Raw genomic sequence first — 15,223 nt, forward strand, 5'->3', positions numbered from 1 at the left:
TTCAGCTAAGTGCATGTTCAAGTTACTGTAGCAAAGCACTGAAATGTAACCTATGTCTTTTGTCTTCCCAGCAAAGTTAAGTTCATAAAGTGTTAGTATTTTAGAGAGATGTCATATGGATGGATAAATTATTCAGAAGGTCTCTTAGGCATAAGCAGGCTTTTTCCAAATCTCATCTGTGGGTCCCATGATGTTATCCAGTATTGGGGTACCCACTTCATTGTGTCACATTGTGGTTGGAGATGAAAAATTTGTATATGCTGAAGAATATCCTGTAGTTTTGTGGTCTGATTTGTTTTTCTGGAAAATGGCAGGGTAGTATTCTGTCCTTTCAGTTTAGTTTACTGTAGGTTCTGACAGAGGCTAGGCTGATGAATACATTTCATTTCATTCCTGGGAAAAAAAGGCAAAAAGTGCTTGGGTTGTGTAAACATAGGCCAAATTTAAACAAAAGCAAGACACAAAATAATATCTGAAGCACAGTAACAGTGAAAAATGAACAAATGAAAAATCAAAATTGTCTCAGTAATATTTGTATCAACATTTTCTGCCTATGTAGTTTCTTATGCATCCCTTTTATGTTGCCTGATTGAATATAATATGAAAGCAGCAGACTGACAATGACTGTAGTGGATTCTGCCTTGCATTCTGGCCTTGTCCATATCTATTTTCATTTGGCTTGGTTTATTGTTAATAAAGAAATTCTTAGTGTTATCCTGGAAATTGTGCTTATCACTGTGGTAGTAGCAGGAGATAAAATGACATACATGTTTTAAAGCCATGTTGGTTTCTCAGTCTTAGCAAAGATTAGATATTGTAAAATAGGTAGGCACCTGTTCCCACTAGTGTTCCTATCACTTAAACAGTAGACAAAGAACACTCTGTGAGTTTAATGTAGCATCAAAATAGTAATCAAACTGTTTGAAGAAAATCTTAATTTTCTCTCACTCTGATACTCCTTGCTGGCAAGTCTGATAACTGCTGAAAAATTAAACTTTTAGAATATGGCTTTTCTTCTGAAGTTGTAGTGCAGAAAAAAATTCCCCAATATAATAAGCAGGATGAAAACAAGAATTCCTTTCTCTAAATGCTGGTTGAAAACAGAGCTACTACTGAATGTGTGTGAATGTCATGCAGGTCAAAAGAGGGATGGGATAAGGGACCTGGAGATAGTGTTATCTGAAACAAAAAGAACCTTTTCTCTTTATGAAAAATAGAATTGTGCGATTGCTGGTTTCTGTAGACTACTTTGACAATCTTCAGAAAAACAGAACCATGGATGAGTGAGAAGTTATCTTTTCTTAGACCAAGAAAAACTAATTAAAAGCCTATTACAGAGAGAATAAATGCATTAGCCTAACACAGACTTACTGCAAGCTGAACAGGAGAGGCAGGGCCAACCACTGCAGACTGTGGGATTGGGGAGCTCTGCAACTGCAGAATTCCAAGGTGATAACCACACAGCTGAACCAGATGCTTCTTTTTTCATGGTGGCTCTAGCTTAGAAGGTTGTCTGTAACTCTGAATCAGCTTTATAGTTGGTGGCTGATTTAGTAGAGAAGCATGTATTGCATGCTATTTTCACAATCTCCTTATAAGGGGCAGGAGGGGCAGAGAAGAGAGGGAGAGAGAAAGCACTCTACTGTTTTCTTGCACCTTTTCACAAAGCCATTCCCCTATAAATAATTAATGCCTCCCTGTGCAACTGCTCAGAGGTTCTCTAGGAGCAGCTGCAGTTGATACATTGCATGATTTTTCACTGCTGACCAAGTGTTCTGATCTTTGGAAATGAAGCTGACTCAGAGAGTACTGATTTTGTTGGGCTTGCTATTTACCAAAACAGTGAGCAATGACAGAAGTACTAAAGTTCTCACAGCATATTCTGAAAAATAACGCATCATCTTTTTGTATTCTTCCTAAAATTTACGTTTCAAAGAAATAAGAAACAGAGCTTATATTTTACTTTTATCCAGTGGTTTAAATGGTGCAGTATTACTTAGTTTAAATCCCCAGTTTTGCCTGGGAGGTATCCTGCTAACCACTGTAATACTGAATAAAGATTACTTAATTAGTGGACTTTGTTCTGTGTTTCACAAACATATTTTTGATTTCCAACAGCCAATACTCTATGGTAGAAGATGATGAGGACTTGCCCCATCATGACGAGAGAACGTGGAATGTGGGAAATATCAATAGAAGCCAAGCTGAAAATCTGCTGCGGGGAAAACGAGATGGAACATTCCTTGTTCGAGAGAGCAGCAAACAAGGCTGCTATGCCTGCTCTGTTGTGTATGTACCCTAACTTGTGAATGATAAAACCCACATGCAAGGGCCTACCTTCAGCTGGGGGCAGATGGTCACTTGCAAATGCACAATTCCTCTTGGACCTTTTGGCTTAGTAGCAGCTCAGGGGCTCCTGAGCATTCTTATTGCTGCTCCATTTCCTACACAGCTCCAACCTGTGCCACTTCCACAGAGGAGCCTCACTCAGAGGGGAAACCAAAATATGTGTGCTCTCCTTTCTGTGCAGCTGCTAAGTCCTGCCTATCTCATTCCTCCCTAAGCTAGGATGACATTCACAAATTTGGACTAAACATACTTTTTTACCATTATCCCACCACAAAACAGAGGAATTCTATGTACTGACTAGCATCTTAAGATGTATTGCTAATACCTTATTTTCTATCTTAATTTTACTGTACTCAAAAACTAAAAATTGTTTGGTTTTGTTTTGATTTTTTTTAGGGTGGATGGCGAAGTAAAGCACTGTGTGATAAACAAAACACCTACTGGGTATGGATTTGCAGAGCCATATAACTTGTACAACTCGCTCAAAGAACTGGTGCTACATTACCAACACACGTCACTTGTGCAGCACAATGACTCTCTCAATGTCACGCTAGCATACCCAGTATATGCACAGCAGAGGCGATGAAGATCCTGATACTCTGGGTTGTTTGTTGGTTTTTTTAAAGAAATTATTTGGCAACGTTGAGGCCTCTGGAGAGAAAAGGCTCCTTTCAGCTTTACTCAAGAATTTGTAGTATCAAAGCTATTTGTCTTCAGATGGAACTAAAGATTTCCTTCACAACTGCAGTGGGAGAGATCACAGTGTTATGCTGTGAATGTATGTTTGTAATCTAAAGTGCTTTTTTTTTTTTTTTTGTAATTATAAAAGAAAAACACAAGAGAAAAATCCAAACCTGATCTCCCTGCAGGGACATAGAGGCCTTTAAGCATGGTGCTTGTTTACGACCACTTCTGAAGCTTTACCAGCTAGAACATTGGATTATGCAGACACAAGGTATAAGAGGTCTGTGTCATTCAGTTATTGGAATTTCGTGGTCATAATCTGACTTGGAATGGTGTTGCTGCACTCAGTGGATCCAGACATACAGCCTTGTGGTTCTGTTTTGGTTTCTGGTGAATGATATGTAGCAGAGTGGCACTTTCATTTCTAAGGGACACTTTAAAAGGACTTCAGTTACAGTATGTTGCTCAGAGTAATTGTAATAGCAAAGTGCCAGGAAGTGTTTTGTTTAGATGATTAAGAATCCTGTTTTAAGAATATATTAAAGACTGAAGAAAACAGGATTTTCAATGGCATACAGTGTATAATAATGTACATAGTACTGGATGACTAACTGTCATTGATGGAAACTGTCAATACCAAACTGCTTCGTTTTTTCCTTTTCTGTTCGCTCAAAGCTAAATTTTTAGACTATGCTATGCAATACTGAATTTTCTTTAGGCTGTAGTCTTCTCTCAAGCATATCTACAGATTAAGCTTGTTTTTCTTGGTTTTTTTATCTTCTTTTTTTTTTTTAATTTCTTTTCCCTAAGGATATTCTTCCTGGCGATTACTTTTTGTTAATAATTTTCTTGTTTGTTTTGTTTTGTTTTGTTTTGTTTTGTTTTGTTTTAATGTACAGGGAGCCAGCAAGAGTTGGCTTGAAAATTTAAACTGTGGAATATTTGACAATTTTCATTGTATAGAATATTGAGCTACTAGCTCAAAGTTTAAGAAGTTCATAAATTTTTTTTGACTAAATACTTTGTTGGGCAGTGCCTGATAAGCTTCAAAGCTGCTTAGTTCAATAAAATTATATGAACATTACAAAATATCACTGAGTCCAACAATACTGTTTCAGAGATATCTTTAGAATACGGTACCATGCTACATTTGCTTCTTGAAGCATTTTGGACTTCTATAATGATTGTCTTAAATATGGAAGACAAGGAAAATAGTGTATCCTTCTTTGATAGTGACTGCAGAAATAAATGGGGATATTTTGCTACTGCAGTGTAGAGTGTAGATAGTTTGGATCTCAGAATGAATCCACCTTCACAGTAAATAAATTACTTCTTGACCTCCTGTGACAGAATTTTTGTCAGGCTGTAAAGGTATTTTCATTTCACATGAAGGAAGTTTCTCCAATCTGTTGCCTAGGTTTATTTTTTGTATTAGTATTGTGGAAAAAAAAATTCCACCTCTACAGAGAACATTTGGATACAATATAGAACTAATTAAGACTGGAAAATATCTTTTTTTAAAATGATCAGGCTATGATATGTATTTTCTGCAGTGTAGAGTGTAGATAGTTTGGATCTCAGAATGAATCCACCTTCACAGTAAATAAATTACTTCTTGACCTCCTGTGACAGAATTTTTGTCAGGCTGTAAAGGTATTTTCATTTCACATGAAGGAAGTTTCTCCAATCTGTTGCCTAGGTTTATTTTTTGTATTAGTATTGTGGAAAAAAAAATTCCACCTCTACAGAGAACATTTGGATACAATATAGAACTAATTAAGACTGGAAAATATCTTTTTTTAAAATGATCAGGCTATGATATGTATTTTCAAAAATCTGTAGGCTGAGGCAGTATCAAAGTGAACACTTCCATAATTTCAGGGCACCAGAGACAAAATCATGGTTCAGTTAAGGGAAACAAATACATAAATCTCACTTAAACAGAGTTACCCATAATCCTGAGATAGTGCACTGTCAGTAGTTTGCAATGGTTATTTATTGTCCTGACCACTGAGGAAATTCACACATTGCAAATCAATAAAGTAATGACATTCAGAGAAATCTTGGAGAAGATTTGACTAAGTGAACATATGAAATTATTCTTCCCCCAAGATGCAAAAGATAAGATCTATTACTATTAAAGAGAGTTGCACACACAATCAAAAGAATGAGACCCATGGAGTTCTCTCATAATAGCTCTGGTTAGAGATCCTTGTGTTTTATTTCAAAGTATGCAATGCTTTATAAGCTATTGGAAATAATAATAAGAAATTTGCCGGTCTCCACTAATCTTCATATTATCTTTTCATTTTTACATTGTTACTTCAGTTCTGAGGCTGTAAGATTTTTGATTTTACTTTGACTTTGTGGTCTATTTTTTTTGGTGGATTGTCTTAGCTTTCCTGTAGTTGTATTTTCTTATTTATATCAGGAAACAAAATCCAACAAATATTGTTTCACGATAGTCATCACTTAGAAAATTATTCTGAATATTTTTCCTGAATAGAAGTTTAGTCTTCATGCCTTCCCCTTCCCATTCCACACCTTTTTCAGGCCTGTAGGACCATGTGAATCTGTTATACAAATAACTGGTTTATACTACAAAAAACACCAACAATTACTCTAGCATGCCAGTTATACTACTGGGCTTGAAGTTACAGATTAGTTCAATATACAGCAGTTTAACGCTTATAGCAATCCAAGATATTCTTTGGACATATATTAATTTCTGAATGTTAAATATTTTAAGAGCAAAATTGTATTTTTACTCTGTAGGCAAAATATATGTAATCTGAATTGATGTTTCACGTAGCATTTGTCAAGAAATTTTATCATAGTTAAAGCATTTGGATCTAATTTTCCTCATATTAAGAAAATCCCTGCTATGTCAGTGGGCCATATCCTTAGCATGCCCAGCCCAGTATGGAATATAATTCATTCCTGTGTGCTGTGCAACTTCTCTTTGTGTGTGGCTGTAGCAGAAAAAAAATAGTGTGTGTGCAGATTTGACACTTGCTTTTCTTGCACAAGCAACAATGAGAAATAAGCCCTATGTTTTAAAGATGAATGCTTAGGGCTTCTTAAGGGGATGTTCTGCCTACACAGGGTCTGTGCAATTTGCAGGGATCATTTATGCCCTCAAATTGGCATGAGTGGGTTTTCTTTGGTACTTACATATTGTGTGGCCTCTGCATTTCTCTCCCTCCTTAATGCACAGAGCTAAGTCCTGCCAAAGGCCCTATTCACTGCAGAGTTGTTTGTCTTTAATGTACCATATTGTTCACTCCAGTTTTGATCTGATCTCAGACTACTATATACAGAAAAAAAAAACATGGGGATATAACTAAAGAAACACAGTGTTTTTCTGTATTTCTATTGATGCAAAGTTTTTTTCATCGAATATAATTAATGGATGGGCTTAACTCTGTTACTTTTTTTTTTTTTATTTCCATAAGTTTTCATTTTATTTTAAGTCCCTGAGTTATGCTGCACTGCAGCATATCTTTTTCAAGGCCTTTGAAAGGCATGAGACATTGCAAAGAGAACCAAAACTCACAGGCAAAATTAAGAGTTTCTGATTTAATTCAGCTGAAATATGAATTTGCAGGTTGGGGATGCATATCTATGCATACTCATACACACTTGCTGTGTTTATGTATGAAGAGTTCCCAATATAGATGCATTTTCACAGAACATGATCATTTTGCTGAATTTAGTAAGTGATATCATTAACTTTGTTTAAAGACACACACATGCACACTAGACCTTTGTGGGTGCAGCATGTTTCCAGATACAGTTAGAAAACTGAGTTTCTGTGTTGTTGGATAGTTTCTTTAAAAAAAAAAAGAAAAAAAAAAGCTTGTTTGTATGGTTCCGTTATCTTGTCAAGCAATCTGTAAAACCAAATCTTCAGATTTTCTATTTGGTGTCAACTGTTCTGTAGTGAAAAAATGGCTTTGTCTTGTAATTGGCAATGAAATAATAATGCTTGGGAAAACATTCAGATGCTTCTAATGGGGAAAACTGCCGATTTTCACACAGTGCTTTTGCTATGCATGGTATTAAGTTGGGAAAGTGAATCCTGAAACTGGTTTTTTTCAGGGTCACTTTAGAAATGGGTAGCTCAAAGCATAATGCCTCCCATGGGACAAGGTTACAAAGTGCAACATTTTATGTAGAGTCATGTTCTGTTTACTGCAGTTGAGACTAAACTGTAGGAGTTGGTAAGGTTACATTGCACTTGTCCTGATGAGATTGCATTAGCTGCCCAAGATGCTGCTATTTTTTTTTTTTATTCTTGTTTTTTGAAAATAAAGCTGTGTTCTGTTACATGTCTTTAAAACATTAAGATTGCTTTGTTTCAAAATTGTCGTTGAGGAGGTGGAGAGTAAAGCAGATTGTAAATTGCCTTTACAAGGCAACAGTGAAAACATGCCTCCTTAAAATTTTGTTAAAGCTGTAGAGTTGATGGAGCTGTGTCTTGTTTTTGAGTTGCTTTAAAAATTGTAATAAGTCTTCAAGCAGAATAAAGGTTGTTTTGAAACTGCAGTTCATTTGTTGGGGCTTCAATAACAACCGTGCTATCTATTTACCAGCATCCTTGCCTAACTCTTCCTGTCAATATGTGGCCTTCTTTGAAAATGATACCCAAATGCTCTTATTATTAGAGGAACTAGGGAGCACATCATTTCAGCTGACTCACAGCCTTTTTGTGTCTTGAACTGAATGAGGTAGTTGAGTAGCTCCAAAGTAATCTCTTGTCAAACAGTGACAAAATGATGGTTTTGCTCGTCTCATGCTATTGCAAAATACTCATGATCTGTGATCTGCCTCTTGCAGTGCAGATAAAGTTATGGTTCTTCTGAAAAGTGTGTGAGTTTTGTCACTGATTTCCATGAAGCCAGCCTCTCAGCATTTGCCATTGAAAGTCATTTACCAGCTTCCTGTCTGCATCTAATTGTGAAACCCACCAGAAGAGTGAAGAAGAGGGAGGAAGTATGGGGGGAGGGGATTGGGTAAGGGCAATTGTGAACATTGTTTGCTTCACCTCATTATTGGTATATGGTCTGACTTCTTCGAGTTCATTCATATCTTGCCTCAAGAGAGGTCTTCCAGGGAAGTCAGACAGCTATTCTGGAAAAAGAGATTCCTATTCCCATTCTGTCCAACGTTTCCATCCTAAACTTTGCTTAAATATTGCTCACACTAATGTGGAAATACCCTTCACTGAGATATTCAGCCCCAACTTGAACAATTTTTAACAACCACAACATTGTCATTGGCCCTTAGAGATTCTTACAAGAAACTTAGACTAAGGGCTATTATTGTATTTTTAGCTTGTTTAATAGCAAGAGGGGCTAGACCTCCAGCACTTGCATCTGTTGCAGTTTTTCGCAGAAGATTGACACTTTTATACTGACACTGAGTTTATCTCACTCCTGCCCCCTGAACCAATGTTGGGGACCAAAACTCTTCTGCAGCCCCAGAGTCATCACTGAAAAATAAGATGGGGTAAGTGGTGAATCATGTGTTATCTATTATCATCTATTGGAGAGAAATTAAGACTGATGGATCATAATCCAGAAAAATCTATGGACTGGCAGATTTCTATACAATGGTATAGAAATCACTTGGCAGACTAGAAAAGTAATTTGCAAAAATGCCATTCTATTTTTACTGTCTGCAGACAAATGCTCCCCCATTTTCCCTCTGCTTTCTTGCTAAACTTTGATGGTCACAGAATCATAGGAAAACTGCTTAAATCTATTTTTGTGCAGATACAAATGGATGTGATATTTTTAAAGGCTTGGGAATGCTCATGGGCTGGGACTTTTTCTCCCAAAGTTGCTTGACTTATGCAAAGTTGTGTGCGAGTAACTTCACACAAATCTCTTTCTTTGAGCCATGAAGCCAAAAAGGGGAGGGAGGTTTTGAAACTCACTGTTTCTGTGGCTCTGCATGGACCAACAGGTGCTCCTAGGGCTGCAGCTGGGCACAAAAGGGCAGGGGCAAGGAGAGCAGTTCCTCTGAAGCCACCTATCGCTGCTCATCATGGCCCTCCCAGCCGTCACGGGGGAAGAGCTGCTCTTGTTCTTATGGACTCTCCTGAAGTGATTGCCATTAGGATACATCTAACATTTACCACAGGGGCCCCATTCCCTCATTTAGAGGGTGCAAACTGAGGGAATAGCAAACAGCAGGGACTTGCCAGCATCCCTGACTGGAAAGAAAGCTGAAAATAAATGGTTTTGCTTTTTCTGCAGAACTGCTTGCAGGGGAGGGAGGTCAGACATGCTTCCACAGAGATGTGGGCTGTGCAAGAGGCATCAGGCTTCCCTATTGCCTCTGGTACACAAAAAGCAGGAACTCTGGGAACATCACGTGGTTCTGGTGTCTCTTTTAATCCCTTGGAGGACCTATGTCCTCAAATACATAGATCACCAAAAAGAGAAATTCTGGTGGGACCTTCTAGATAAACGGATATTAATTGATCAGCCACTATTTAAACTTTGGGTAATCTTTGCAGGGACAAGCTTTTTGACCTCTGATCAAGCAATGAGATAACCAGAAATGCCCTTCTTCGAAAAAAGGGCTTTTATCCATGGCTGTTCCAGGGCTTGTTTTCTGCCAGAATGGCATTACAAGGACACCACTTGTGCCATTCTGTCCTCTACAAAGAAATTACCTTTGCATACTAAAAATGGTGGTGTTTAGGGTTACTGATTTAAATGTGCAAATATTTACAGGACTAAAATTTAACAGGGAGCATATAAAAAGATCTAAAGCCTACCATTCTCAGGTCTTTGAACAAAAAATATTGACAAAACTGGACATGAATATAGTTAATTCAGATGATGATTTCACTGTCCACCTGTGTCTGGTATTCCTAACTCATTAGAAGTCATAGCCTGAGAAGAAAGATAATGAGTTCATACCTGAGAGCATTTAATCCTCTATAAATGTTTGTTTTCTACATGGTTTACTTTTCCCCCCCAAATCTTGTGCTTGGTATAAAACAAATATTGCTGGATTTATAATTTCCACAATTTTGTGAAATTAATTTAATTTTCACAACATGTACATGTTGTAATTGGTGGAAGTCCTCCAGCAGTCATCCATGGGGTGTTAGGTGAAAAAGACACATTGAGACTCAATGTTTGGAGTCAATTCTGCAGGAATTGTGTGTCTTGTTTGTGTGACAGGGTCATCCATTACCCCTGCCTGCACAGTGCCCATGGCAGTGGTTCATAGAGGCGATGGCTTTCATGGGCTCTCGTGCCTGTCACTGCACTCACAGTAATGAGCAGTAAGCTTTACCTATCCAAGAAGTATAGCAACTCTTCATAGGTTGCTTGCTGTATTGTCGGATCTCAAGATCTCAGTCCTGAGATGCTGAGCCTCCGGGAGTCCTGGAATGTTGCCAGAAGTGTCTGGTGGCTGGACTTTAACCCTACACAGGAGACGACAAGGATGAGGGCTTCACAGGGTGAATGGCGAAAAGATTAGCTAATTAGAGGGTGAGAAACAGGGTTTAGGATTTATGTACAGGGGGGTTTGGAGGAGTAAGATGGAGGAATTGGGGTGTGTCCTGTCCTCCTTCTTCTTCCTCTTCTCCTCCATCTTCTTTGGCCACGGTGGCACCTTTGGATTGGTTATTACTGAGAGTACACCGAGTTATAAGAATAGATGGTATTGGGGAAAAATGATAAATATTGTATACGTAACAAAGGGTATAAAGATACATGGCTGCCCGGGAGGGCAGACAGTGTGCCCATGGCTGACTGCTGAGCAGATCTTTGTTCGGCTGAAAGAACATCTTTTAGATAAACAATTAATAAACATAAAAACCGAAAGAAGAACTGAAGCCTCTTCTCGTCCTTCGATACGCGGGCTGCCCCAAGGCCACCCCGGGCCTTTTCAGGCCCCTCAAACAGCCGAGATAAACCGGACACTGTATGGCTGAATGGGATTAGAGACCTCCTAGAACGTGATGTGGAAATACGAGATGAATGCAAATCACGAGGAGTCAGAACTGGAGCCAGGCCTGGGAGCAAAGGTGAGAGGAGCAGCTTTGCACCTCTCACTGCAGGCTGTGCGAGCACCTCCCACCCAGACTACACCGTCCACTTGCCTGCCACCCTGCCTGTGAAATCCATGAAGGATTGGCCTTGGGTGAAGGCTGTCACTTAAAAACATCAGCTGTTTGCATTCTCATGCAATTTGCAGCTCTTCATTGTTTCAGAAAGACAATGAGTTTGAACATTTAGAGGCAGGATTCATCTTATCTAATTTTAAGCACATGAAGAAAGGCTCTTCATCAAAGCTGTCTGGAAAAACTCTCTTCAGAGAGAGCCAGGCAATTCCCCAGAGTGATTCACTCCACCTACCTCAGGCACTATTCCTAGGATGCAGTGAATCACTCTATGGAATTGTTCCATCGACTGGATGGAGAGAGCTCAGGCAAATCGCTTATGCTAGATTGCACCTTTAATGTGGCTAAGGCTGGATGAACTCAGTCTCTTCCCTGCTGATGGGCAGTTCAGTTTTAGTCTTTCCAGTACCAGCTGCAATGTCTTCTGCTCTTAGGCATAATGATAAAGGACAATTAATTTGGGTCTGGAATTTCAATTGGTTCATAGAACTTGGGGTTTTTCATAATTGCAAGGGTGACAGACAGGTTCAAAGAGATTCTAGTCCATATTTTCCTTGGAGATGTAATGCTGGACTCTACACAGAGGAATCCAGATAAGCAGTAATGCCATGATACTACCACCTTCCCTGACTGCTTCAGGGAAAAACCTGGCACTACCTCAGACCCAGCTTATCAGTTCCTCCCAACAGCCTGCCTTTGTGAGGGCTACAGACCTGTCTTTTGAGGAATAATTTGGTCTTTTGCCAGCCATGTGATCACTGAAAAGACATGGATAAAGAAGATGCTGCCGTTTTTTCCAAGTAAGATCAGTTTGTTAATCACCACATCTATGTTTCCTTTCTTATCCAGGGGAAATCTAGGGAACTTGACTTTGTTTCCTTCCAGTTGGCTCATAGCCAAGACCACAGGGTGGGGTATTGTGATAGTAAAACTAAGATAGGAAGAATTTTAGTCAAATTACCTGCCAGTCAGACTGAGTTCTACCTCAGGGCAAGAGAACTGTGTGAAATCCCCCAGGCATCTACAGCATGAAAAATTCAAGAAGGTGGCAGGTGATTTTTGGGTACATTATGTATGCATACCTACTCCAGTTAAATTGAACCTTTCAGTGCAGAGTGTTCTACTGGAAAGAGCCTGCAGACAGCCTGGGGAGTTTCCCCATCCAATGAAATGGAGGATCTGGCCTTAAATAGCTTCAGTGGCTAGAGCAGATCCAGTGTCAGGTCAAAGGCAGGAACATTTTGGGGAGAAGATTCAGAAGTCTTGAGATGAAGGAAGACAAGCTGCTATGCAAACAGTCTGTTGCTCTACTGATAAGAGTCAATGTAAACATGAAAGCCAGGGATTGACAAACAACCCTTGAGCACAAGGATTTCTCAGGATATGTTAGTAAAATCCTCAGAGTGGGTTCACAGCATTGCACCTCATTATGGTAGGCGCTGTAGATTTCTGGGCAAGAGCATATTGCTTCTAGGTGAAAACAGACTGACCTAGCTCATGAGTGAATTTGTACAGCCATTCTCCTGCAGAGCTATATTTCAGACAGAATGAGAGGACAAACTGATTTAAAGGAATAAAAAAAAGGCCAATTGTGTACAAATACACACAATTAAATAACATAGTTATTTCAAAATGTCTTGATCTCCATAACCAATAGCAGTTACTAAAACTGAAATCTTGTCATGGCCTGCCAAATTTGCACTGTAATCTTGGCAGGCATGGATGAGCTAGGTCTTGTCCATGGCTCTCCAGTAGAAAAAAGGCCTCTTATCTGGCTGGGCCACACGTACTTCCAGCAGGATGTGGCCAGAGACCAGACACAATTTGCCTGTGCGCCCTTCTGACAGCTGTCTGAGGTAACTCCTGAGTAATCCTGACTCCAAATAGCCATTTCCAGAACATGGGAGCAACCAGGAAAAGAAAGGGACTGTTATTAAAGTTTTGATAGTAAGAATTTTCCTTTTGGCGTCACATACCGAAGAACACATTCTCCATGAAGATGGTTGGAGAGAGCTCTTTTTACTGGGGAAGGCAGTTAGCTGCGGCAATTACATGAACAAGTTCTCCCTTATTTTCACTATACCAGTGTACATGCACAGCATGTCTCTGTTGGAGACACAGTGACTGTAACATCCATGACCTAAGGCTCACCTAAGGTGACATTTCTTAGTGGAATACACCCAATAACATGACCTCAGGTCTGAAGACAAGCTAACTTATGGAAAGTGCATTCAGATTCTTAGCCAGGCCATGCCAATGAATAGTCTTCCTTTCAAAATGCCACTCTTCCCAAATTTCTGAAATTCAAACACCCTTTGAAATTAGTATAAAACTGAGGAAAAGCCTCTGGAGAAGCCAAAGAAATCCATGTCAATGCCTAAGTAAAAAAGTACCTATGTTGCCCAAGTGAAGCACATTGCTGTAGAGGTTTTCCAGAACAGACACTTGTGGAGCTTGATAGATCCTGTCCCTATTGTACATATTTGTTAGAGGTTAGGATTTTTCCGTTTTTGTTTTCTTTCTCTTAGGGCATTTTCTCCCATTTTATTGCTAAAAAGCAATAAGAATTGCTACTTAGGAGAAAGAAAAGAAATAACCATGGAGAAAGGAGTGGAGTGCAGCCGGCTTTACTATGGTAGCTGAGGGCATTTTCCTGGAAAGGGCAGAGATACCACAAGACTGGGGCTGAGGGAAAGGGCTGGACGCAGCTCCTAGCTCTGCCTTGCTCTCTCAGCATTCGGGGGTAAGAGAGGCCAGGGTCACTGTCAGAAGAATTCGCCACCATCTGCGGGATTCTGTCTTCTGCTGCCTCCTACCACGAGTGGAACTCTGCTTATAAGAAGCATTGATAGGATGTTAATAAAGTCCCAATGCTTCTTATGAGCCGAACTCTGCTCATAAAAAGCATTGGGACTTTATTAACACCTTACCTCACCAGACAGGGGACCCTTCCCCATCTGCTCAGCTCCATCAGGGCATCCCAGGATCCCTGAGCCCCTTTCCCCCTCCAAGGGAACTTCTTCCTGCCATGTTCTGGAGACAGGCTGCTACTGCCCAGCCCCACTACTCCTCTGCCACTGCTCCGGGTTTTTTCCCCACTACGCTGCAGCCCCCCACCCAGTGCCTGCCAAGACCTGGTGCTACAGCCACAGAGTTTCTGATCTATCTTGTCTAGTACTCCGGGACTCTCCTGATCCCTGCCATTCCAGCTGCTGCTCCGAGGTCCCAGCTACAACTCATTATACTATCCAGAGGGGCACCTGGATTGGCTACCCCTGAGAATTTGTAAAGAAAACCTTTTTTCCATCCTTTCCCATCTGGGCCGAACTGCCTTCCCCGCATGGTCCCTGAGCCCGCGGCACAGCGCCCCCTGCAGGCGTGGGGGAATCACTGCGCTGCCTGGCCTGGAGCCAGCAGCGCCCCTGCTGGCTGTGACTGGAACTGCACCGAGGGGAAATGGGATAAACCACCGGGAGGAGACTTGATTGGGTGCTCTGGTTTGTTTGTTGTTATCACTTGTTTGCCTTGTTATACACATATATCAACCAGTAAAGAACTGTTATTCCTTTTCCATATCTTTGCCTGAAAGTCCCTTATTTTCAGATTTGCAATGATTCGGATGGAAGCGGACCATATTCTCCATTCCAGGGGAGGTTCCCACCTTCCTTGGAAGACACCTGTCTTTCAAACCATGACAATATTTATTATTTCTAGATCAGATCTGATATATTTATCTCCATTCAAAAAACAAGGGCTGTGCTCTTTTTTACTGTTCTCAAATTTTAGTGTTCTGGCCACTGACTGGGAAACCAGCTGAAGCAGCCAAAGCTATGCCCACCCATGCACCTGGGTCGTTTTCTGTGGCAACAGAGCTGACTTATGCCCTAATATGAAATCAGGATGCATGTGAAAAACCTGCCTGATCCAGAAACTCCAAAAAATACTCTCCCATCTGGTAACATATATGTAGCCCTTAACTGGCTTGCGTCAATGCCCAATTCAATATGTATGTTTTCTTCTTTGAGCTGACATCTTCAG

General features: G+C 40.1%; 1 protein-coding gene across 4 annotated transcripts in view; it reads left to right on the forward strand.

Moving 5' to 3' along the window:
- The window catches only part of PIK3R1 (phosphoinositide-3-kinase regulatory subunit 1), a 59,524-nt gene extending 52,581 nt beyond the window's left edge, over positions 1–6,943 (forward strand). For all 4 annotated transcript variants that reach the window (XM_074533688.1, XM_026796495.2, XM_074533690.1 and 1 more), the window contains 2 exons: positions 2,119–2,289; positions 2,746–6,943. In XM_074533688.1, the coding sequence (XP_074389789.1) occupies positions 2,119–2,289; positions 2,746–2,935 (361 nt within the window). In that variant the 3' untranslated portion in view covers positions 2,936–6,943. The remainder of the gene's footprint in view (positions 1–2,118; positions 2,290–2,745) is intronic.
- Positions 6,944–15,223: the final 8,280 nt, after the last annotated feature.

This window comes from Zonotrichia albicollis, chromosome Z (genome assembly GCF_047830755.1).
Source record: "Zonotrichia albicollis isolate bZonAlb1 chromosome Z, bZonAlb1.hap1, whole genome shotgun sequence".
NCBI classification, from domain to species: domain Eukaryota; kingdom Metazoa; phylum Chordata; class Aves; order Passeriformes; family Passerellidae; genus Zonotrichia; species Zonotrichia albicollis.